Source organism: Rhinoderma darwinii, chromosome 1 (genome assembly GCF_050947455.1).
Source record: "Rhinoderma darwinii isolate aRhiDar2 chromosome 1, aRhiDar2.hap1, whole genome shotgun sequence".
Taxonomy (NCBI): Eukaryota; Metazoa; Chordata; class Amphibia; order Anura; family Rhinodermatidae; genus Rhinoderma; species Rhinoderma darwinii.
In genome coordinates, this window is record NC_134687.1 from 227403606 (window position 1) to 227431439 (window position 27834).

At 38.9% G+C, this 27834-nt stretch overlaps 1 protein-coding gene across 8 annotated transcripts in view; it reads left to right on the plus strand.

The window, feature by feature from the left end:
* Positions 1 to 27834, plus strand: part of LOC142759603 (PH and SEC7 domain-containing protein 3-like) — a 683786-nt gene that overhangs the window by 471517 nt on the left and 184435 nt on the right. The window contains exon 1 of one of the 8 annotated variants that reach the window (XM_075862019.1): positions 15671 to 16063. The exons of the other annotated variants lie outside the window; for them this stretch is intronic. Coding sequence (XP_075718134.1) covers positions 15896 to 16063 — 168 coding nt within the window. The 5' untranslated portion in view covers positions 15671 to 15895. Of the gene's footprint in view, positions 1 to 15670; positions 16064 to 27834 lie in introns of those variants that run through there. 8 annotated transcript variants of the gene reach the window in all.

Here is a 27834-nt window from a genome sequence, read left to right on the forward strand (position 1 = left end):
AACAACTTGCAACATTAGCGGATAATACAAAGTTCATGTTCAGATCTTATGGCAACAGCACAAATAAATAACAAAAATGTTTATTTCTATGGAAACCGCACAGCTAGGACATTTAAGATCTATAATGTCTTGTTCATGCAATCAAAATTAGCATTTACTGTTATTTGTAACATTTATTTTATATTTATGGCTTAGAATGCACTAGGAAAGCATTGTTCAGAACATTTATAAAACGGTCGGTTTTAGTATGGATGTTGTTAAAAAAAATGGATTAGGGCCTGTTCAAATCACCGTTCACTTTCCGTTTTGGGGTTCGGTCGGAGGTTTCTGTCGGGTGAACCCCGCAACGCAAAGTGAAAGTGACAGCACAGCTTCCATTTCAGTCACCACTGATCTCAATGGTGACGGAAACATCTCTAATGGTTTCCGTTCGTCACCATTCCGTAGTCGACTCCGCTATTGATTCCGTCGGAAAACCGGAAACCTGCCGGAATGGTGACGAACGGAAATCATTAGCGATGTTTCCGTCACCAATGACATGAATGGTTACAGAAACGGAAGCTGTGCTGTCACTTTCCGTTGTGGGGTTCACCCGACGGAAACCTCCGACGGAACCCCGGAACGGAAATTAATGGTGATTTGAACAGGCACTTAAAGTTGTGTGTCCTATTAATAATGCATATAACTGCCATCAGTCTTATTTTCTTCATCACAGTTTTCAGTCTGGGATGTGGTCTAATTTGAACTATATTTATAAAACGTGGACAACATTTTCTACTCCAGAAAACTAATAGACTACCTACACTGGGTCAGACCAGTCATTACAAAATCTGCAGCATAAAACTGCACCTATTTCCACATCAATATATAAAATCTGCACCTAAAAACGCATAAAAAAAATGCACTATTAAGTGCGGATTTTACCTGCGGAATCGCCTGCATTTACTTACTGTTTCCCAAACTTTGCAACCCCCTAAACTAATATAGACCCCAAACCACACCTCTCAAACTTATATAGGCTCCAGAGCAGACCCCCTAAGTATAGACCCCAGACCAGAACCCCCTAAATACAGCTTCCCAATACGTCGGCAAACCCATTCAAATGAATGGGCCGATGTTTGCCGACGTATTGTAGCCGTATTTTCAGACGTAAAACAAGGCATAATACGCCTCGTTTACGTCTGAAAATAGGTCGTGTGAACCCAGCCATAAGGTGATTTCTTATAAAGCAATGTTTTTATATGTGTATGCCTTTAATGTGACGTAAACACGTCGCCCCCACCAGAGATGACCTGGTAATTACTTACTGATTTACGTACTTGTGCTTTGAAGTTCTGTTATTCTTCACTTAGGAAATTGATTAAAATCATTCCGCAGTTATAGGTCTGCAGGCAACAACCATTGTAGAGCCATAGAGCGCCTAAATGATTTGTAATAAAATAAAGCGCATTGTTCTGTATTTTTCAGCAATGATTGCTTTGTGTTTCAGCAGGAGCTTATGTTACCCAGCAGATAGAACAACAAAATTATGCTAAAGACTTTGCGTCCTATTCTTCTATCAGTATTTTTTAATATTACAGGTAATCGGGACATGTGGCTGACATTTTACTTGGCATTTCCAAGAACTTTCACATTTCACCGTATAGATCACTAAATAGTTGCATATGGCATTGATACCCAGATGTCCTTAAAATTCTTACTTAACAAAACACTTTCATTTCCCATTAAAAGGGGGTGTCTGGAACTTCTAAATAAGGTCATTTTTCTTTATGTTGCTAAGACATTGTAACGGACTGTGTATGAATTTAGTCTCCGAGCAGAGATTTCGGGGACCTCTGTTGGGCTAACCACACAGTGATTCTACGGACACAATTCATGCATAAACTTAAAGGGGTTTTCCCTGACTAAAATATTGATGGCCTATCCTTCGGGTTGTAGTTTAAAAAAATCTAATTGAGGTTTAATGGGTTTGCTGTGCTTACTACACTTTTGTGTTCTCTATATGTTCTCTGCTGTAATGGTGGATGTAAAGATGCTATAGATGGAGAGAACATGGGCCTCATTTATCAAAACTGTCGAAGAGGAAAAAGTAACTGTCCTTAGCCATAGCAACCAATCGGAACTCAGACTTCATTTCTTTAACAGTTCTGAAAAAATGAAATGTGCCCTAATGATTAGTTGCTATGGGCAACCGGGTTTATTCTGATATATGTCTTGTTTAATACATAGAATATTATGAGCATAACCGCAAGTAGTCTTAACAATTTACAATATTCCAAAAATAATCCTAAAATGTTGTGTCTTTGTAAATGCTTTGCATTACTTATTTTTGCATTACATGATTCTTTCTTCTAAAGTCAAATTTAGAATTGTGAAGGTTTCCTATTACCGGAGAACAGTGCATTGTGGAAGCATGGGTGACCGTTACACAGTTACAGCTAAGCTGTTAAGTTACATGATGACCGCAAACCATTGTCGGTTTCCTAGGGCAACCAAAAGATTTTTTAAAAGCAGCTATGTATATGAATGAAGAGAACAATTGTAAACTGTTGAAAGCAGAATTAAGAAAAGAGCTAATTCATTGTAATACGAATTGTGCTAACATTTTTTTTTAGCACTATCTGCGTTTCCGTTTGATCCCTGTGCCAATATTGTGGTGAACACTGTATAGAGTAGGGTACGTTTGCGTTTACACAACATACAGTAATTCTATTGACAAGCTTCAAAAAGCTGGGGGTTAACACTTAACCCCTTCACGACATTTGACGTATCCATACGTCATAGTTGGGTAGAGGAAGTATGGAACGAGCTCACGTAGTGAACCCGCTCCATACGATGCGGGTGTTGGCTGAATGTTACAGCCGACACTTCAGAGTAACGAGCGGGATTGCTCTAGAGTGCGATCCCACTCTTTTAACTCGTTAAATGTCGCGGTCAATAGCGACCGCAGCATTTAAATCGTTAGAAAGAGGGGGCGACCACCTCTAACAGCTCATCGCACCCCCCGCAATGCAATTGCGGGGTGACGATGGTTGCTATGGCTGCCTGGGGGCCTAATGATGGCCCTCAGGTCCGCCATCTTTGTGCTCCTATTAAGCCCTGTCTCCGGCAGGGCTTAATAGAAGCCTGTCAGAATCACGATATCCAGTATATAGTGCAAGCAGTATATAGTGTTGGATCGCTGGTTGAAGTCCCCTAGGGGGGCTAATAAAAAAAGTTAAAATTAGTAAAATAAAGTTTGGTTTTTTTAATTTAAAAAAAATATTAAATATTTAAAAGCTTGGTATCGCCGCATCCGTAAAAGTCTGAAATATTACAATATATAATTATTTAACCTGCACGGTGTACACCGTAAAATAAAAGATGTAAATGCCAGAATCTATATTTTTTTGGTCACCTATTCTCTCACAAAAAATGAAATAAAAAGTGATCAAAACGTCACATGTACCCAAACATGGTATCATTAAAGACTACAGCTTTTCCCGCAAAAAATGAGCCCTCATACCACTTAATCTACGGAAAAATAAAAAAGTTATGGCTCTCAGAATTTGGAGACACAAAATATATTTTATTTTTTACACTTTGGTTTTTACTTGTAAAGGTAGTAAAATATAGAAAAAACTACATATATTTAGTATCGCCGTAATCGTATTGACCCACAGAATAAATGTAACATGTTGTTCCGTAAAAACTAAGCGCAAAAAACCATGGAGGAATCAGTTGGTTTTTTTTTCATTTTCTGCCCCACAAATAATTTTTTTCCCGTTTCCTAGTACATTATATGGCACAATAAATGGTGCTACGAAAAACTACAACTCATAGGACTATATAGACAGAAAAATAAAAAAGTTATGGCTTTTGGAATGTTGGGAGGAAAAACCAAAAATGAAAATCTGGAAAATGGCTGTGGCGGTTAAACAGAAAATGAATTATAAGGTTCCAGCAAATTTGCTATAATAAATAAGAAAATGAATAGCATATAGTTGTATATAATATACCTGTAGTAGTACCATGCATTTCAAGCCAAATAAAACCCACAGATGTATTTTTGCCAGGATTTCAGCACGTGGACCATTAATGGTTAATTTAACCTGGTTGTGTATAATTCATACCTCCCTTCCTGGAAATTTGGAACTATGGTTACAGTTTTCTGCATACTTTGACAGGTGTTAACATGTACACCATTGAAAGATGAAAAGTCACTTTTTCCTTTGGCACATATCAAAACAATAATAAATAATTTTATGAAATTTTGTATTTAATGGCACATATAATTAAGAGGAGAGCTCCACTGTCTGTATGTTTGAATTATTTCTATACACAAAATATGTAATGAAAACCAGCACAGTATTATTTTGCCTGATTTGTCTTCGATACATATTGTCGAGTCGCTGCAGAGAACTGTTGTCGCCCAAATTTTTAACAGATTGTCGGGCTTTACCTCTAAAATTTACAGTGACAAGAAGTTGATTGGGTAAAACACTGCATCCACAGCATGATGTCACCTGTAAGTCAAAAGTGAATTTTACAGTGTTACAAAGGGAGAAAAAGTGCAATTTGTTCCTTTTTAAATAATATTTTTTCAGTCTTGGCTAGATAGGGTTCTCTGTGCAGAGAAACTTCCTTTGACCTGTCGATATATAACTTCTGATGGTATATACTGTGATTCTTGATGTTCCTGGGTCTATGGCAAATGTAATCTATGAGACCAGTTTCATTATTATTTCAGTTACTTATATAGCGCCAACATATTATGCAGCACTGTACAGAGGTCCTCTTTTTTTTTTTTTTTTTTTTTTTTTTTTTTTTTTTTTTTACTGTCCCCATTGGGGCTCACAATCTAAATTAGAATATTAGAATGAACTCGCAAAATTGTCTTGAGTCCCACCTGTTCCTTTTATTTTGACAATTTAGGTCTTTTAAAAGATAATTTCACTCAAAGCTGAGATGTAGATAATGGATGAGTAAGTAGAATTACAGGTATGTCTGTTTAGTGCTTCAGAGATAGTTAGGCAAAAAAACGGCAGAAATTGACTCCCATTAATTTTAATGGGAGGTGAAGGCGTTTTTTTTTACCGCGAGCAACAAAAAATGCTCACGGGAAAAAGAAGCGACATGCCCTTTCTTGAGGCGCTTTGCACCTCAAAAACCTCATTGAAATCAATGGGAGACGGAAATAAACGCGTTTATGTGACGCGTTTATTTTACACGTTTATCTGCAAAAAACGCGTGTCCACACAAAAGATCCTAAGTTGCACCGTATGCACATGACCGTATGACAACTCTGCACCACCACCTGGTCGTACAGAGTTGTTGACTTTTATGGGACTCTACTGCACCTCGTTTGTCTTCAATTTTAACTGTGCAAATCCAACAGTAATAGTAAGGGCACACGGTGCGTCGTTGATGCGGTTTTGTTGCGTTTGAAAACCGCATGCGGTCAACTGCATGCGTTTTTTGTCTCTGTAATACTGCCATTCTGTTGCGTTTTTAAAGGAAATAATTGATGGACACAGTCGTCACCCGTGTTGAAGTTTGTTAGGTGCTTCCTGTATATAGTTCATTACAATATATTGCAGAACTGTTTGCAAAAACGCAAGCAGTTCAGCAACAACTTTAGCAGCGCGGTCATTAACTGCATGCGGTCGGACATTATGAAGATGCAGTTAACTGCACAAAAAACACATTGTAACATAATAGCAGCAGTCTGTCCATAACCAAAATTTCACCATTGACTTCTATTGAAAAATGACTTGCTGCAGTTCAAAAACGCAACATAAACGCACCGTGACAGCACCGTGTGGCTTTACCCTTAATACGATTGTGGCCGTCAGATGCTGCATTATGAAGCGCGATATGGCAGTGTGCCTGTGGCTTCTTACTACAGCTCCACAGGAACTCCCTGTGCTACCATACGCTCTCCTGCACAAATGGATCTGTGTCCACTCTACTAAAGATGTGTTAAAGGCTATGTACACTTTTTGAAATAGTCTTTTTTTTTTTTTTTTTTTTTATAAAAATGTGTATTCGTGTTTGGTGCAACTTTATAAATACTTTTTACTAAAAATTATTTTTACTTTTTGAGATACAGCTGCTTTGTATCCTATATACAGAGCAGCTGTATCTTGCGCTGAGAACGGAATTCGTCAGGTCAGCGGCACTGACCGGTTCAGTGACAGTGGGTCCACCAATAATCGATCACATCTAACTTACGAACTTGGATGTGATCGATAACCGCTTGATCCTGCATCAGAGACACGCAGGACTCGCTGACACTGAACTTTATTATTTTTAATAAAGTATTTTAGAAAGTTGCACCAAACACACTGATGAAATTTTTATTAAAACAAAAAAAACTATCTCAAAGGTGTACATAGCCTTTAAGGTTGACAAAGAAAGGAAGGTTCACCAAGATCTATGTGCTCCGACTGGGCTTTTAATTCACCGCAGAGATCACAATTATGTAAAAAAATGGGGGAGCAGTAAAAAAAAAAAATAGGAAACAAGATGGGGAAAACAAATTCCGGTAACAACAAATGCTTTGTGTGATATCAATTCATGCAAATATAATGACCACAAGAGTCATGATAGTAAAAATTAACCATGTACAACCAGTTCTTTTGCTATATTTGGGATTGTGGTGTCTACTTATGATAAGCTCTCTTTGCCTTCTACTGTTTTGTAGATTTGTGCAAAAACAGTTCAATGGAGTTTGAGGATGGAAGTCCTTATATTTTCCTTGCAAAAATAAATAAAATGAAAAATGTTTCAATCTGTTGCTTGACAGAGCTTACCAGCTTGCATCTTGTTTTCAAATGTATCTCCAATTCCTCCTACTCCTGTTTAGAAACTAAAACACTGTCTTTTGTGTTCCTGCCTCCAACCTTCCTGGACTGCTATAGGCAGTACAAAGCACATCACATTCTCTAGCACTCCAAGCCATGCCTGTCCTTGGACTGAATAGCATGACCATGTACAGAAACTTCCAAATAGGTGGCAGAATTATTAAGTAATATACACTCAATGGCCGTCTGACAACCGCTATAAATCAGACTTGTGAGGCCATTAATAGTATCACTAGTCCGTAAAATTCATTATGTAGTAAACAAGAGCCATATAGGCTGACAAAAGAAATGAAACATGTAGACTGCTCGCAAATATGATTTCTTATGCTATTTTTTTATTCTTGGAAATAAAATACAAAATGATTGCAGTCTGAATTAATACTAATAAAAAGTCCGGGACCACACAACTAAGCGGCTCACTTATTTCATATTTTGTATGCTGAATTCTTAAGTCTTGAGCACTTTGACCTCTCTGTCCCCAACATTCAAAGCCGAATTGCACCGTAAATTGAAATGGGTTTTCAACTTTCACAGTCTTTTACAAAAGTATTTTTAGCTACTATAGTCAGGCTAAGGCGAAGTTCACACTAGCGTCAGTATACGTTTACCTCTCTTCCGTTAGAGGAAAAGCGGATCGAAAGATGAAACGGTTCCGTTAGAAATTCCATTGATTACAATGGTAATTCTTTTGATCAGTTGCTTTCCGTTTGTCTCCATTCGCTAGGTTTTAGTTTTTTTTGACGGAAGCAAAAGTGCAGTCTGCAGAACTTTTTTTGTTTCTGTGAAAAAAATCGGAAACCTAGTGAACAGAGACAAACGGAAAGCAACTGATACAACTGACTACCCTTTGCTCTGATTTTGGACTTTTAGTTAACCATCTGTCTGTCTGGTTTCCAGCTCAGGTTTGCCTGCATTGCACCTCTAATCCAACACAGTACTCTGCTAAGACAACCTGGGTTCTAAGAATCAAAGACCATGCCACCTTGCAGTCTGCTCTCGCGAACACCTTAGAGTAGCCTTAGACTCTGTAGATCAGAGTGGTTACAGATTTGGGGTTGCGGTTTTACGTGCACGCTCTCTCCTGGCAGACACCAGCAGCCTTTGGAGAATCGCTCAAACTTGCATTTCCATAACACTTTAGTTTAGGCAGGCTTTGTAGATCGTAAGGAGTTTTTCGGCAGGTGATACCACCCTACCACCCAATACTGCTACAACTTATGTCATTGCCTGGACAATCCAATTAGAGTACAGTTAAAAGTCAACTAAAGCTGAGGTATAAATGGTCACTAATACATTTCCAGAGCTACAATGCGAAACATTGCCAGAGCTACTCATTGACACAGGTTTTTGTTTTATAGTTTTTATGAACTGCAATCATACAATAATAGTAATAACAGTGAATAGCAGCAGGAAATTATTACATAGCCAATATAGGACAGAAATGAGATTTAAGGGACTACACAGCCAGTCTGACACAAAACAGCTGCACAACTGATCACTTTTTAGTCCTTCTTCACTACCAAAAGTATTGACCTGAGGTCTATGGTTGACCAAAACCGTATAGACCTCCTCACAATTGTCCTAGCAAATACACAACAAGATTACAGGATATCATCTTACATTGTAGTAAACTAATTTAATGCAAAGTGACCAGTGCCTAGATATATAGATATATTATGCCAAAACATGCACATTTGTTTTATAAATATTGATTAAGTTGAGACGCGATAGAAACTACATGGTGAAAACAGAATATGATGGCCATTGGGTCTAAATCAAGAGACGCACTAAAACCTAGTCATGTAGATGATTTGCTTATTGCATTGCCTCTTCGAAAATCTCTAGCCTCCCAACAGTAACATCTGGGAAACATCATGTATTGTTCAGATCCTTCGCCTGCCATCCTTAGATTAGCAAGACACTAGCATCCTAAAGATGATCTCAGAAGTCCAACTGTCTGAGCATACATCTTCTCAAAAATTAAGATAATAATAATGTTTTTGCTATTTGTATGCTTGCGACCAAAAAACAGTCTATCAAACGTGAGTGATTACATTGGGAATATTGTATATGCAGTGTCCGTACTGTGTAATTTCAGAGATGTGTAAAATGTGTTACTATGAAGCACAATTGCCGCTTTATTTTGCATGTGCAGTTAGTCACTGGTCATTTAACGTATACTATATAGTATATACTTCATCTGACCAGTAAAATTCGTATCGGTGTGTATAAAAGTTTTGCTACTCAATTTTTTCAAACATGAAATTAAAGTTCATTCATGTGGAAAAATATTTTCCTTACACATAGGAAGTTTTTATTAGCAATGCTAATAAGCAGATTTCAGTCATGACCTGTAAACTGATAGGAGCTTTGGATTTAGCCATTTTGTTTTCTATTCAGGCATGATGGAATTCGTGCGTGATGGAAATTGTGATGGAAATCTATTCGTGCGTGATGGAAATTGTTCAACATTCACAGCTTTTAAACTTTGTGTATCCCAGATTCAGAGAAACCATGTGAATGGTGGTTTTACCAATCCTTTATTAAAATGTAACTCCCATATGTTAGGAATGTTAGTAGCTCCTAATATTCCCAATTTCCAAAAATACTTTAAGTTGCTGAATCTCCACAAATAAAAGCAATTTTCAGCTAGAGTAGTCAAATTGTGTGGAATTAATTTTCTCTCTAGACTGTCCAACATGCTACAAACTGTGATATATTTTGCCCTACACTACCGTTCAAAAGTTTAGGGTCACTTAGAAATTTCCTTATTTTTGAAAGAAAAGTACAGTTTTTTTTCAACGAAGATAACATTAAATTAATCAGAAATACACTCTATACATTGTTAATGTGCTAAATGACTATTCTAGCTGCAAACGTCTGGTTTTTAATGCAATATCTACATAGGTGTATAGAGGCCCATTTTCAGCAACCATCACTCCAGTGTTCTAATGGTACATTGTGTTTGCTAACTGTGTTAGAAGGCTAATGGATGATTAGAAAACACTTGAAAACCCTTGTGCAATTATGTTAGCACCGCTGTAAACAGTTTTGCTGTTTAGAGGAGCTATAAAACTGACCTTCCTTTGAGCTAGTTGAGAATCTGGAACATTATTTGTGTGCGTTCGATTAAACTCTCAAAATGGCTAGAAAAAGAGAGCTTTCATGTGAAACTCGACAGTCTATTCTTGTTCTTAGAAATGAAGGCTATTCCATGCGAGAAATTGCCAAGAAACTGAAGATTTCCTACAACGGTGTGTACTACTCCCTTCAGAGGACAGCACAAACAGGCTCTAACCAAAGTAGAAAGAGAAGTGGGAGGCCCTGCTGCACAACTGAACAACAAGACAAGTACATTAGAGTCTCTAGTTTGAGAAATAGACGCCTCACAGGTCCTCAACTGGCAGCTTCATTAAATAGTACCCGCAAAACGCCAGTGAAGAGGCGACTCCGGGATGCTGGCCTTCAGGGCAGAGTGGCAAAGTAAAAGCCATATCTGAGACTGGCTAATAAAAGGAAAAGATTAATATGGGCAAAAGCACACAGACATTGGACAGAGGAAGATTGGAAAAAAGTGTTATGGACAGACGAATCGAAGTTTGAGGTGTTTGGATCACACAGAAGAACATTTGTGAGACGCAGAACAACTGAAAAGATCCTGGAAAAGTGCCTGACGCCATCTGTCAAGCATGGTGGAGGTAATGTGATGGTCTGGGGTTGATTTGGTACTGGTAAAGTGGGAGATTTGTACAAGGTAAAAGGGATATTGAATAAGGAAGGCTATCACTCCATTTTGCAACGCCATGCCATACCCTGTGGACAGCGCTTGATTGGAGCCAATTTCATCCTACAACAGGACAATAACCCAAAGCACACCTCCAAATTATGCAAGAACTATTTAGGGAAGAAGCAGGCAGCTGGTATTCTATCTGTAATGGAGTGGCCAGCGCAGTCACCAGATCTCAACCCCATAGAGCTGTTGTGGGAGCAGCTTGACCGTATGGTACGCGTCATAGTGACATGTAAGATGTTTTGATTGGTGGGTTCCGAGCATGGAGAACCCCAACAATCGCTAAAACAAAGCAGCAGAAGCACTCAGCTGCTTCGTTTCTGTTCGGCCTTTTCCGGAAAGTTTTCTATTGAGTCCATACTCCGATACATTGATTTCCAAAAAAAGCCGAACAGAAAAACGAAGCGGCTAAGTGCTCACACGAGCACTTTTGCCGATTCGTTTTAGCGATTGTTGGGGGTCTCAGTGCTCTGACCCCCACCAATCAAAACTTCTGACATGTCACTTTGACATGTCAGAAGTTTGTCGAACATTTAGTTACACTTTAAGGAGCCTCGCACACGAGCGTGTTTGTTTCCGGGATATATGGTCCGTATGTCGGCTGCATTTCCCGGACCGAACACACTGCAGGGAGCCGGGCTCCTAGCATCATAGATATCTATGACGTTTGGTGTCACTGCCTCGCTGCGGGACAACTTTCCCGTACTGTAATCATGTTTTCAGTATGGGACCGTTGTCCCGCAGCGAGGTAGTGACACCTAGCGTCATACATAACTATGATGCTAGGAGCCCGGCTCTCGGCAGTGTGTTCGGTCTGGGAAATGTGGCCAAATTACGAACCGTATATCACGGACCAAACACACTCGTGTGTAAGGCTCCTAAGTCTTTTGTTTTTACAGGATCCATGATGGATATGACCAATCTGCTGGGATCTGTTTTTTTTCTGATTTTCTGCATTTTGGACTGAATAGACTAACACAGCATGATATACTAGTCTGAGTGTCAAAAAGCAACAAAAACCTGACAAAAAAAACCAAGACATTTGCCTTTTTACGCCCCAAAAACCTTTTAGGATTTAATTATAGAGGAGCTTAATGTTTTAGTAGTTCATGCACAATTACTAGCATTTACAATGACTACATTATACCATGACTGAGAGCATTGCATATACTTACCTGTACTAGTATAGTTTATTACATTTAGGTCTTGACTGTTAAAGGGGTTTTACAAGAATCAAAAATGATCACCTATCCACAGGATAGGTGATAATTGTCTGATTGCTGCTGGCCCTTCTGCTGGGATAACTATCTCGAGAACGCAGTGAGAAGGACATTCAATGGAGCAGCAGTGGAGCATTCGTGCTGCCGTCCATTCAAAGTCTATGGGAATGATGGCAACAGCTGAGTACAGCCCTTGGCTGTTTCCATAATTCTTACAGACATTGAATGGGGTGGAGGGCGCATGCTGGACTGCTGCTCCATTCAAGCTCTTCCTTGTTGCGGGTAGTGCAGTGAGGAGGAACAGGAGGGGGATTCATGGTGGTTCCAGAGATGAGTGGCCCCCAGCGATCAGACAATTATGTCTTAGGTGATAATTGTTGATTCTGGGAATACCCTTTAAAGTAGATCTCTCACCAATAATATGCTGCCCTAGTTAAATGACGGTTGCATCACTGTATGCAGCCATCACTCAGGAGTAAGGCATGTAGGGCAAGGTAGAGAGACAACACTTTCTTTATGAACACAGCGGATTTAAAAGCATGAGAAACGCTGTATTCCTTCTAGTTTGATAATACAAAAAACTACTGTCCTGTGACACATCCTCACCAGAGCCCCCATAAACATTACTTCCGTGGAGATAGTGAGATAAGTGACTGCCAGGCACCTCTGCCACCGGTTATGTCTGTGAATCAATTGACCATACAAGTTTAAAATTGAACTGGCCCAATTTCTGTTTCTTCGACAATTCAGCTATCCACACAAATGCCTTCACCCTTTTCTCACCACCTTCCTGTGTTGCTTAAACAAGTGTTCCATAGCTCCCAAATACATTTAGCCATAATATTGCAGCTTCAGTCTAGTATACCGGCACAATTTTCTTCAAGGATTAACCAGAGTAAATGCAAACCGAGTAAAGAAAAATAGAAAACAGAGTAAAAACATATAGAATAAAAACAAAATAAAAATAAATAGTTGTACACAGGCTGAAAAAAAATGACTTTTTATAGTAAAACATGAAGCAGTTATAGTTTTAGGGTGAAAATTAAGAATTGTAGAGCCATTGTCATTAATTTTTCCATGGCTTGTCTGACTCGGGCACTATATTCATTGCAAAGCCAAGCTGTAGACTCAATGTCTAACATCAGCAATGGGCAGTGGCATAAAACAACCCTTTACTTTAAGTACTTTGGACTTGCTTTTACAGCCGGTTTGGTAAATGAAATGATGCATGTCTCTTCTGATTTCAGGAGAGCAGCTACCCTTAATTCTTACTGCCATAAAAAATTAATACAGCCAGGCCTGTGCATCATACAGTGTGTACGTTGCAATGACTCTTCTATGAAGCCACTGCGAACATATGTGCACGTTCACAGCCTTGAAGTTCTAAATCACCATTTGTCGTTCCTCTCTGAATAAAAGACAGTCGATTTTTGCCTGTGATGCATTTATTTGTTTGTATGCTGTTGAATATGATGATGTGAATGCTTCCTCCTTCTGGAGGCTCTATAATTTTGCATAGTTCATATGTAATAGGTCTAGCCATAATGAATAGTAATCAAGTCTAATGTGACTTCTTTCTGGGACATGTAATAAGAGGCGACATTTTCTATTTCTGCATCTCAATGAATTTTTTTTTTTTTTTTAATTTTGTAAAATCTTTTAGTCTAGTAATCTGTCTACCGTAGGTTATTCTATATCACTTGATAAGTTTTGCAGGGTCGCATTTGGGTTTTATGCAGATATATTTATTTATACTTTATGAGCTATAACTTCTGGGGCGTTTTTGAGCAGTTTAGGAGAAATAAAGAGAACAAATTATTTTTGATGAAAGGATAAGCTGTGATGAGTAGTTGGAAGAGAAGTCAATACAGCAAACTGAGACAGATGACCGTCAGAGGACCTGCTGACTAAAGAAGATGTATTGCCTTGACAGTTCTACAGAAAATGGAAATAATCAAAAGGCGTGAAATTGGGGAAACCCAGACTGCAGCAAAGGAACACGGACATATCTACCATTACACTTTGTAGTGTTAAGTCAGAGCGTCAGGCGGCAGATGCTAAAGTTTCACAGCTGGAGACGTAATTCACATGCCTATGGTTAAAAGGAAACCCGGTTACTTGATAATAATTCCCTGGAAAATCCAAATCTTCAGCTGCATAAAGCCAGTATCCCTGCAGTGTGCGGTGGAATAAAATAATACGAGAATAATACGTTTTTTGTGGAGTTGCCTTTCCACAGTTCAACCTAAGAAACATGCAATAATAATATTACTATGTATTGTGACAAATCTACTGAGGATATAGCAGCAGTATAAGATGCAGTAATGCTAATTTTATGAAGTGTAGCTCAACAAAAGTGTGTGGATGAAATGAATTCCTAATCTACGAAATAAGTAGTCCTCCTGGCCCATACTTTGAAAGTTTTGAAGTATAAGAAAGATGACCTTCATGGGACATTGAACAGGAATAAAGCATGTTACAGGTTGTTTGGCCCTGGCAATATAAGGCTGGGTTCACACGACCTATTTTCAGACGTAAACGAGGCGTATTATGCCTCGTTTTACGTCTGAAAATAGGGCTACAATACGTCGGCAAACATCTGCCCATTCATTTGAATGGGTTTGCCGACGTACTTTGCAGACAACCTGTCATTTACGCGTCGTCGTTTGACAGCTGTCAAACGACGACGCGTAAAATGACTGCCTCATCAAAGAAGTGCAGGACACTTCTTTGGACGTTTTTGGAGCCGTTTTCTCATAGACTCCAATGAAAACAGCTCCAAAAACGGACGTAAAAAACGCCGCATAAACGCCGCGAAAAACGTGAGTTGCTCAAAAAACGTCTGAAAATCAGGGGCTGTTTTCCCTTGAAAACAGCTCCGTATTTTCAGACGTTTTTGGTCACTACGTGTGCACATACCCTAACAAGCAGCAGATTAGTAATTAGAAAGGTATATTTTTTGGGTGCAGTTACATTTTAGCATAGAAGTCCATAGAAATCCTGTGGTTATTCTGTATTCTTGTCTTGTATACATGCGAATGCTAACAATTTGTGAGCTGCATGCCAGTGCTTTTCAATCAGGATGATGACACAGGGAATACCTGTACTACTTTAGTGCCTGACACCATAACAATAAATAGATGAACACTTGGGGTAGAGGACAGAGGCACCAGCTTATTTTCATTGTGATTCTTTATTATGTCCGCAAGAAAACCTTTAAAGGCACAGCTTGCAGTTGCTCCCTTGGGTCATTCAGTATGTTGAAGTCTGAAATCTCTGTTGATTTGAGAATAAAATTATTTTGCAGGCAAATTTTTGGGAACAAACCCTTGTTCATGTAGTTTTTTGCCTCCTTGTCGTACTTTTATTTGAGGATTTGCATAGCACTAAAAAGGACAGGAAAACAAAGAGCTCATCATGTAACTGTCTAGATCACCGCTGAAAGGTGACAAGCTGAAGGTCTATACAATTGTATTAAGTTACTTTGCCGCTTTTATACTGCTAACATGTTGTCTCACATAACATGGATAGGATTTAGAGCTTTCTTGCTTTCCATCCTGCTTTCTGATGGAGTAGAGATTGACAGACTGTTCAGGGATTTTATTTGCGCTACTGAATGCAGACACTGCGCTGGCAACATAAGAGATATAGTAATGTTATTTGGTTTGCAACTAATTACTTGCCTGGGTAACTGCCATTGCCTTCTGCATGTAGATTTAGGTGTATGTGTGTGTGTAAGAGACAAAAGAGGGGGAGTGGAGAAGAGGCTGGATTTCATTTTTTTCTAACTTACAGCCAGTGACGTGAGATACGCCTAGAACGATCAGGCAGAATGAAAACAGTAGATTTGAAGATGCTGGCACAAGCCTTGTGCATGTTAAGCAAATCCTGATCATCTCTGCATTGCACGCCGCACATGTAGAGTTCACTTAGAGGGGTCTCCAGACTAACCAATTTGCTAAGGAGTAAATTGTGCCTTTTTGCACCTCTGTATCTTCCCTGCACCTGTGTTCTCCTATTTCCAAACTGAACCTTTGAAAATGATTGGAGTTAACAGCGTCCAAAGCACAAGCAAGGTGCGGGTGAGAGCCACAGGCTCTGTCAAATATGCCCGGGAGGAATCTGTCCGACGTCAGTCCCACAGGTCCAAATCCCTAAAAATCTCCCATTCATCTGAATTCTCATCTGGACATGCCAAAGAGAGCAAGGTATAGTAACTTGCATGTCTACCACTAATGAATTGTCAGCACGCCGTTTGATCAATTACCACATCAATTTAATATATTGTTTTTTTAATTATATATCTGGGATGATATAAAGACTACGTTATCAATGTTTAGATGGAGGCATAAGCAATTTAAGTGGTTGAAGTGACACTAGAATGTTTGCATTAATGTGTGCAAAATGGGCTTTCATCTGTGATACTGTCAAAACCTGTGTTAAGATTATGGGGAAAAGAAAAACACATCTTTTATATTTCTCACCATGTTCAATCAAATTCTGCATGTGTGATAGTAAAGTACAGCGCTTATATGTGTTGTCTCCACCAAAGCTTGGTCCATTAGTTTTACTACCTAAATACTAATAAGGGAATGTCGTAGCTGGGGGAACATAATTATGGTATATTGTTAGCGTCAATAGAAAAATATTCTGCCTCGTGTGACTAAGTAATTAAAACAGAAGAAGTCGTTGGTAAAAATGAATAGAAGATCTGTTAATTATGTCAGTGAGACACACAGCAGTGCGGGGGGAGATGGTGGGGGGGGGTCTCTGGTGTAGCGATACTTCATGTGCAGACAGAATGGTGAATCTTTTTCATAGGGATATCCAAACAGTTCTGCATCTATTAGGATCACAACTACACCGAGCAAGCGCTTGGCATGTTAACATGCATCTAATTAGGGTGTGTGGGCATTCCAGAGACATGTACATGAGGGTATGTCAAGAAGACGTAAAATAATAAGGAGCTATTGGCTACAACAGACTGGGGCTACAACCTCTATTTCATTTATAAATTAATGTAATTAATTAAACGACCCATGTAGTCAATAATTAAAACTCTACCGTATATCTGAGAGGGTCTGCTTAAGTACATATATACTTTTGTGTGTATGTGAATAAATATATATATATATATATATATATATATATATATATATATATATATTTATTGTTATTTTTTTCATTAGAAGAGAGTTGCATGTTGGTATGCCACCGATCATTTATTTTAACATAGGGTAGTTCAGTCACAGAAAAGCAAAGGCATTGGGTTTTCAGGTTGGATAATGCGGTTATTTGTACTAACAATGTAATACCGTTGACTCACCTACCCCAAGGTTGTTATGCTTGTTAAAAGCTGACTTTTTTGTAAAGGTCAAAAACATCTATTTTTATTGGGCACCATGGAGGTAAAATGGCCAGTGGGCACAATGCAGCTCTGGCAGTTAGTTTAAAAGTATTAGTGTCATTGATACAAAGTATTATTGATGCTTCCTCCTGGCAACCACATGGCTATATGCGTCACATGGCAAAATAAAAACATCTACAGAATGTAAGAAATGAAGAAATCCCCATAATGTGAGCACATGACAATGAACACCCTGCTGTCCCCATCTGGGGTTTCCGCAAGACCATCACCTAAGAATTCATTCTTGTTGATACATACATTTAAGTCTTTAACTAGCATACAGAATTATCAAAATTGGCTATGCTATTAGCCACGAAAATTAGGTTTAATGGATATATTTAATATTCGTGTTTCTTGCGGTGCTGCTAAGGTCTCTTCTAAGGATGAGAGCTCAATGTTTGAAGTCTATACTATAGTATTCCAAGCTGTCAATAATGTTCAATAAAGGAAACTGCTATTAGTGTCTTGGTTACCAATACCAGCCAATAGCTGCCTTTACCGATGACGTTCGTGGATCCACTGGGAGCCTACAAATGATTATTCCTGTTCTTTTAAGTCAATAAACCAAATAAATATCTATACATTCTAAATGGAGCTTGATACTATGATAATTGTCAGCAAGCAATGCATTGACGCATGTGTGAAATGACATGACAAAAAAACAACAGGTTCATTAATAATGTTAATGTATTTATGTTCGTGTTAAAAGGTGAGGCACGGATATCGGCTTTGAGTTTTAAAATCATGCCTTGGTTGAATATGGATAAAATATTAAATGCTTCGTAAAAAGGGTTTAATGCTAAACTATGATGGTGTAAGTCACCTCGGATTTCCATGACCTTTATCAGTCTCCGGCCATATGACCTTTTATATGGTAAAAAGAGATAAATGTGAGTTCTATCATCTATTCATAGAGGGTCGTACAGTGCCTTAAGGCCCTTTTGCACTGGGCGATTATCGGGCAGACAAGCGTTCATAGAACGTTTGTTCCCGATAATTGCCCTGTGTAAACAGGAAGCGATCAGCAGATGAACGACTAAACGCTCGATCATCTGCTGATCGTATCGTTTTAAAAGAGTGAAATATTATCGTTGTCTGCAGCACATCTCCCTGTGTAAACAGGGAGACAAGCTGCCGTTATGATAACATATGGGAGCAGCAATCGGAGTATTGAGCACTCATCCCCATGTAATAGCTCCGTGTGACAGGAGCAAACGAGCGCCGATCAACGATGTCTCGTTGATCGTTGTTCGCTGCACCTGCCGAATATCGGCAGGTGTAAAAGGCATTCAAGGCTCACATGGACACCGTTTCCTTGAATTGTAGTGCAGATGATAAAAAAAGTTGCTTAAACCTTTTTGACCTTTTCAGCAGGTGCGTAGGGGGTCTCCTGGGTAACAGTCGCATCCAGGCCCAAGGGTTCTCTAGTATTGTATTGTAAGACACCAGTATTGTAAATGGCACATGGAAGATTGTGGGTCTGTTACAGATTTTGCATGGGGGTCTAGGATCTTCTGCCTTTGATTTCGAATGCTTTCGCCAACAGGTGAAGATCACCGAGCAAATGGAATTTCCTTCCTTAGCTTTACAGCAATGAAATTCACTTTTTATGGCTTTAGGTGTCAGGATAGAAGGACCTTGCTCCGAACAGGAAAAAAATCCAGTAGTAACTATAACTTTAAGCCATATTCAACCTTTAAATCGCATTTCACTGTTTTCCATCTAGATATAAAAATATACAAATATATTTTCTTATCTTGTAATACAGCATCTTTTTAAATCAGAACTGCGCTTCTAATGCTGCAGGCTTCTTAGCTCTACCCCCCCCCCCCCCAGCATTTTTAGTGGCTTAAAAACTTGCTCTATTGAGTTGTATTATAAAGTTTACCAAAAAGCATTGCAGCACACACATTGCATTCTCAAAAAATGGGTGTAATTTTAAATGATAGTGCCCCATAGAAAAAAATGGAATTCCTCTACCAAAATCATTATGTTTACCTGGCGATCAGCTGGTGCCCAATAAAACATTTGGCATCTATGTTCTTCTGGCCATTTCCCTATTCAGCAATTAACGGTTCATGCCAACGGTCAGTAGTACTGGAAGTGTCTTATACCTTTTGATCAGTAGAGCAATCAGGAACCTGATCTCTTGTGTCTACATAGCATTTTAACTTCATGTTGTCAAGGCGCGGGGTGTGGACCCACTGGGCCGTACCGCGTAGCGGAGTAGCAGCTGGCCAACAAGGTAAAAACAATGTCTATAGTTCAGAACGGGTACCTGAGGCAATGTAGACAGTAGCGGGAAGACACGACTTGACTTTCACTTGTAGATATGATAGCACGGGATACAGGGTACAGGCAGCAGGAACGGGCAACACTGGGAACTGGAAAACACTGGGAGACCATTTGCAAGACAAACTTCGGTATACAAAAACGCTCAGGCAAGGAACCAGTGGGCAGAGCCCCTTATTATAGTCCAGCCATTTGGGCTGATAATTGATGGGTGACAGCTGGACGCGTACTGGCCCTTTAAGGCCGTGTAAGCGCCGGCGCGCGCGCCCTGCGGGAATCAGTCCGAGGACCCGGAAGACAGTGGAGGGAGCTGACGCCGTGAAGAGAGATGTCCATGGCCGGGATCGTCAAGGGGTAAGTCTAAACGACGACCCCCGGCCATAGATGTACTCTCACGTGTTACTGTCAAGCACCACAGTGTAATACCACTCTGATCCATGATAGGACCCTCTGCTAACATGGTATGATGTCACTCCCATAAGATGCTCTGCTTACATGGTGTGATGTCACTCTCACAACATCCTATGAGAGTGACATCACACCATGTAAGCAGAGCATCTTATACTTACAAGAACCCACACCGGAACCATACAAGTCAATGGATGCATTTAATATATATCTATATCTGTGGGATTAGGCCGTTTGGGTTGGCGGGCACCATAGACTTTTTATGCTAGAAAAATACAGCTATTGTTCACAAACTTTGAGTATAGCAGTAATGGTGATCGGATGAGGACAGTTTCTACATAAGTCACATCAAACTTATGAAGTCTACACGATCTGACATAGACATATTATCGGAATATATCTTGGAACCATGGTATATGCTGTATTTGCGAAACAGCTGCAAAAATTTTTGAGACTGATAATGACGGTCTTCCAGGATTGGGCAGGGGAGGGTTGGGGGTGTGGCTTGTTAAGATCTATTTCTAAAGGAATAATTTTGTGTTGCCAAAGGGGATGAAATGCACTACAGGTCACATGTAGCGCAGAACTTGTACAAATGACAATGTGTAGTATTTTACATTACATATTAAATGACAGTATATAGTATTATATAGCTTTTTTTCCATGAATCTGATGTAAACATTTCTGAAAATCATGACCGTGTAGTGCCAGAACTTGACATTATTAATCTGTAGATCATCCCCAATGTGTGCCCCAACAATATCTATATGTCTGTAAATATCATGAGCACATGAAAGACTGCTTAAAGAGGCTCTGTCACCACATTATAAGTGGCCTATATTGTACATAATATGATCGGCGCTGTAATGTAGATTACAGCAGTGTTTTTTTATTTAGAAAAACGTTCATTTTTGACGGAGTTATGACCTATATTAGCTTTATGCTAATGAGTTTCTCAATGGACAACTGGGCGTGTTTTACTATATGGCCAAGTGGGCATTGTGAAGAGAAGTGTATGACGCTGACCAATCAGTGACCAATCAGCGTCATACACTTCTCTCCATTCATTTATACAGCACATACACAAACACTAACGTTACTGCAGTGTCCTGACAATGAATATACATTACCTCCAGCTAGGACATGATGTCTATTCAGAATCATGACCACTTCTGTAGCGTCTGTGTGAGACTACAGCACAGCACAGCGAGATGTCGCTGTAAATGACAGCTTACAGCGTAATCTCGCGAGACTACGCCTGCTATGCTGTAAATCACAGAGAAGTGATCAGGATTCTGAATAGTCATCACGTCCTGACAGGAGGTAATGTATATTCATTGTCAGGACACTGCAGTAATGTTATAGTGTGTTTATGTGGCTGCACATAGCGATATAGCTATATCGCTATCTGCAGTGTAAATGAATGGAGAGAAGTGTATGACGCTGATTGGTCACTGATTGGTCAGCGTCATACACTCCTCTGTACAACGCCCACTTGGCCATATAGTAAAACACGCCCAGTTGTCCATTGTGAAACTCCTTAGCATAAAGCTAATATAGGTCATAACTCCGTCAAAAATTATCGTTTCTCTAAATTAAAAACACTGCTGTAATCTACATTACAGCGCCGATCACATCATGTACAATATATGCCACTTATAATGTGGTGACAGAGCCTCTTTAACATGTCATTGGTTTGTGGAACCAGAAAGTATATTTGTCTTCAGGTGTGTATTTTTTTGTTCTTATCACCGATCTATGGACAGTGTAACATATATTGATTGCTGAAACTAACTAATTCTGCATATGACTAGCTTTTAGTGGGGTTGGTCTGCTTTTACCCTGCATATTTGGCTTGGCTGCAGGAGTATGGTATATAAGTGTCTGCAAGACACCTCAGCTACTGCATTCCTTGGGGGAAACGATATAATAGGACATATGTCGGGCACGGGACTGACAACACCATAACTTTACTGTATTTTATTCAAAATTATAATACAGATCCATCTGAAATTGGTAGGATTAAAAGCTGGTCAAATGAACATTTTGTAAATGACACACACAAAAATATTTAAAAGTTTAATGTGCTTAATTTTGGTTTTGATCTGACTAGAGAATCATTTTCATTATGATAGCTGAAGACAGGACACATGCTAGATGTATTGACAACGGATGCAGTCAGAGTCATTTGCCATAAGATGTCACTATAGACCTCTTTATTGTGAAGAACTCAAGATTATTTATCAAATTCTTGATGCAAACAACTTTTTGTTTTTTTAATTCTTTTTTTTAAAAGAATTTTTAGAATTTAAACAGGAACAATAGGACAAACACATTGTAAGAGGTATAAGGTAAAAAAGGTAAGCGAGCTGCTTCACGTTGCATACAGTCAGTATTCGATCATCGGGGATAAAAGGCAGCAAATGGAAGTAAGGATATGAATACAGGGAGTTAAGAAGGTGTACTGATAAGGTTTAAGGGGGTAAGAGGAAAAAGGGATAGGGTCATGTTTTGACTTTAACCTTGATGTGGGATAGATAGATAGATAGATAGATAGATATGAGATAGATAGATAGATATGAGATAGATAGATAGATAGATAGATAGATAGATAGATAGATAGATAGATAGATAGATAGATAGATAGATAGATAGATAGATAGATAGATAGATAGATAGATAGATCGATAGATATGAGATAGATCGATAGATATGAGATAGATAGATAGATAGATAGATAGATAGATAGATAGATAGATAGATAGATAGATAGATAGATAGATAGATATGAGATAGATAGATAGATATGAGATAGATAGATAGATAGATAGATAGATAGATAGATATGAGATAGATAGATATGAGATAGATAGATATATATATATATATATATATGAGATAGATAGATAGTTATGAGATAGATATATATATATATATGAGATAGATAGATATTCGATAGATATTCGATAGATATTCGATAGATATTCGATAGATATGAGATAGATATGAGATAGATATGCGATAGATATTAGATAGATAGATTTGAGATAGATAGATATGAGATAGATAGATATGAGATAGATCGATAGATATGAGATAGATCGATAGATATGAGATAGATCGATAGATATGAGATAGATAGATCGATAGATATGAGATAGATAGATCGATAGATATGAGATAGATAGATCGATAGATATGAGATAGATCGATAGATATGAGATAGATAGATAGATAGATAGATATGAGAGATAGATAGATATGAGATAGATAGATAGATAGATATTAGATAGATAGATATGAGAGATAGATCGATAGATATGAGATAGATCGATAGATAGATATTTGAATCTATAAATACATTTAAATAAAACAGAAGTAAAAAAGTAGAATTTGCTTTGCAGGTCTAGAAGTCAGTAAGGTAAAATCCACCAAGACTTGCTGTGTGATTCGGTCAAGTAGAATCTACCTGTGATTAATCCTTCTGCTGCTTCTAGGCGAGGGTACCATTAATATTGGTGCTGGACTGTGACCTTGAAGCAGAGCGTTTCAAATGAACATAACATGTTGTTCTATCCATGAAGCTCTCTTTTGTACATGCACATTACATACAATATATTACATACAAAATATGTCCTGTGAGATTAGTCACAAGCCCCTTGAACTCTGCATCATGTTACCTTCTTCTAGTTGATGATGCTGCCACATGGTTGGACCGGACAACTTTCATACATGGAATAATTGTTCACCCTTGTCTGTGTGCACTCACATAAATGACAGCTTGAATGTGCTATATGAAATAGTACAATTATGGCTCCAGTAATAGAAATTCATTCTGGACAAAAAATGGAAACATGACGGCAAAATTGGTCTCCGAATATAATGCCATCCTAAAAAAAGATTTCCTGTAGAGGGCAGTATGGTGGCTCAGCGGTTAGCACTCTTGACTTGGGCTCCTATGTTCAAATCTGACCAAGAACAACATCTACATGGAGTTTGTATGGGTTATCTCTGAGTACTGGGTTTCCTCCCACACTCCAAAATATATACTGATGGGTAAATTGGCCCTTGTGTGTTTCTAGAAGGACTAATGTGAGTGTTGACAACTTATGTACAGCATTGTGGAATATGATGGCGCTGAATAAGCAACCGGATATAAATAAATAATTGGAATCTATGTGAGCTATGGAGTTCTGTTTACAAATTCCACCCACTTTCCTCATTATAGGTTGCCTGGAAAGCTTGAATCAATGGTTCACTGAGAAATGTCGTGGGGAGAAGGTGGAGCGTAAATAGACAATTAAAAAAGGATTTACCAAGTCAAAATCACTGTATTATTTATATCGATGTAACGTAACAAATGCCTTCGAAAAATGCAAAACAATGAAAATACATGACCATGAACACAGATCTACTTTGCTGCATAGAGAAGGAAATTGAATCTGTGCAGTTAATATAAAAATGCATGGAGATTGCTATATTGGATAACACACTGTGACACTTGTTCATCGTGGGTACTTGAAGTAAAGATGCTGCTTAGATTTATCTATCCAGATTGTTCATCACTTGGCTGTAAAGTAACTGATGTTCTGCAACTTTTATGTCTTCCCATATTCCTCCTTACTGCGAAGTGGTGACAGCAGACAAACGTAATTCCTGTTTTTATCTCTACGGAGTAAACTTGCCAACCTGAGAACCACAATCTCATGTGCATATACGCAGCATAGAGAAATATAGCTCTAATATGTAATACTATTATTGTGTTGCACTCCATCAGCCATCTCGGTGCGGATATTGTGCTCTGCAGATGTTTCTCACCACTAAGATGTCAGCACATTTACTATTTAGCTGTTCTGCAGCAGGTTCCCGACTCCCTGGTGCCATGTCTTTAAAAGGGATTTTTAGCCCTATTAAATCTTTTTCAAACAGCTAAAAAAAGGGTAATACCGTACTAAACCTTTGCTGCACCTGTGCCAACGTTCCCTGGCCCCCCAATGGTCTTTGTTTACCGGGCTCCATTGATGACATGTCGTCTCGACACATGACACATGACCCCTGCAGCCAATCACTGGCCATGTCGAACCCACTGACGCCATCACTGCAAACCGTGATTGGTAAGGTGTGTATTACTCCTTTTGCTATTTTATACCATTGTTAGCGGTTTGTAAATAATTTCATGGGGTCGGAAAACCCTTTTTAATGTTTCACGATCATTTCTAAAAAGCACAATATGGCATAATAAAGTGCATCAATTATATAATAAAATGTATTTAATCTGACATTAACAGGCCCTGAAAGGTGCCAGATTAGAAAATATTCTGTATCAACCAAACATTCATATAACGTGTTTGAAAGTTAATTGTAGAATAGTGAGTGAATCTAAATGTCTGAACTATAAGGCCCTGTTCACACAGAGTTTTGTTTGACGTGGAAACCGCGCCAAAAAATGTCCGAAAATGCCTCCCATTGATTTCAATGGGAGGCAGAGGTGGCTTTTTTCCCACGAGTGGGAAAAAACCGCTTGCGGGAAAAAGAAGCAACGTTTAGGTCTCTGACCTCCCATTGACATCAAAGTGTATTTCGCTGTGTTTTTGCCCGTGGCGCTCAGTGGGCGCGAGCGAAAAACGCGGCAAACTGCATGCAGGCAGATCAAAATCTGCCTCAAAATTACAAACAGAATTTTGAGGCAGAATTTTCTGCCTGCAAAAAAACTCTGTGTGAACAGGGCCTAAGTAGGCGGATGTACACAGACATGTCAAAGTTTTCTTGTATACTCTCTACATCTATATAAGAAAGTAAGTTATAAGAAGGTAGCCAACCACATTCATTACATTAAACAGGAGATATGATGATTTGGATTGGTGTATATACATGGCTATAAGGTCTCCAGCAACAAATACATCTTAAAAAGGCTATTTTATAATATATCTGTTGACCGGATCCATGACAAAAAAAAACAAAACACAAATTTGGCATCTATAAATTTCTAATGTAATTTTCGCAAAACAATGTGGCTTTGAATGCTAGATGGCAACTACCCTTGAGCCCAATTATATTGCAGGATAACAACATTCATTGCCCAGAATCATAAAGACATTAAATGCTCTTAGCATGGTCCCAGCATGTGGCATGTTCCTACAAGCGGTAGCTGTGGCAATATTACAACATTATACTAGATACATGTCCAGGACACCGTTCACGGCCAGATCTGTGTCAAGGCGTCGTAGCAGATCCAGTGAAAAATGGCAGGAGGAATAGTGCACAATGCTGCGCTATTTATTTCTTCTGATAAAATTACGGACACCCTCACAGAAACCCAACAAAACCCATTAAATTCAATAAGTTGTGTCTGTAATGCGTTGGTTCGTAAAAACTTAGCGCAGATGTGAACAAAGCCTGACAGTGCACTGATCTTTAGAAATGCAGCAGCCTTGTAAAAAGAATTCCGTTTAACCAAATAACAAGGCATGCAGTGTAGTGTAATATAAAAGATCTTTCTCACAAGGTGGTGTCCCACTGGGTATTTACATTGAGGCAATAGTGCAGGCCGCCATTGTGGTGCTTCTGGCAGATCACTCGTACATCCATGCCAGAAGCAGATGGCTTTGGTCACAGAATATCGGCAGAGCTGCAGTTCTCCAGGACAGCCGCTAAGCAATGTATGGATCCAACTGCTTCCTGCTCCGTACATTGTGTACTGTGCAATGACCATGACATCCGATACCTGCAGGCAGCCGAAGATGCTGAACGGTGCAGGGTCTGGGTGTCGGACACCCACCGATCAAATACTGATGAACCAGTGGATAGGTCATCAGTTGCCCGGTAGTGAACAACCCCTTTTAAAGTACCCTTCCTCATGTAAATGCCTGAGCTAATAGGCTTTATGGTTAACAATTAAAGAGACCTAGACATGGATTGCTACAGAGACATAAGTGTGTGATCTATTAAGGGACATTGGAGAGCAAGGGGCCCATATACTGTTCTTGCACAGGGGCCTTAAGCGGTCTGTGTGCATCAGTCTGTGTGTGTGTGTGTATGTATGTATGTGTATATATACTGTGTATATATATATATCACACACAAGAAGAAAGCAGCACTGTGTCCATAGGGATAGGGTTCAAGCCTCAGGCCCCTGTCCTCTTTTACAGAAATAGAAAAGTAGGCAGCATTCCTAAAGTTGTAGTAAAGAAATTGCATATTTAATTCACCCATATCCGAGCAACATTACAGCCATTAATATAGGCCCCTTCAGGAAGGTCATACCAGGGCTGAAAAGTTTCTTGGACATGGGTGAATAAAATATCCAATCTACTACTTTAGGAGTGCTGCCTTCTTTTCTAAAAAAAATGTGTGTGTGTGTGTGTGTGTGTGTGTGTATATAATAATTTTGTGTGTGTGTGTGTGTGTATATATATATATATATATATATATAATAATTTTGTGTGTGTGTGTGTGTATATATATATATATATATATATATGTAGATATTGACATATTTTAACTCGTGACATATTAAAAAAAAAACAAAAAACACATTGCAGCATTGCACACAGCATACCTATGCTGCGACCACAGTTTCTGCTACTACCATAGAGTCCTATAGCCGTTTCCTTCTGGTGACTTCAACTGAATATATATATATATATATATATACAGCAAACATAGAATGGTGACAGCACCCTGCGACACTAATGCCATATATATATATATATATTTTTTTTTTTATGTCTGAAAAGACAGGACATATACAACAGGATGAATGCATTTTTAGGAAAGAAAGATGAACGCTCTGTTATTATAGAAGACTGACCGGAGCAAGGCTCTATGGGGATGTGACAACAGGACCAGACAATGGGGATACAAATGTTACAA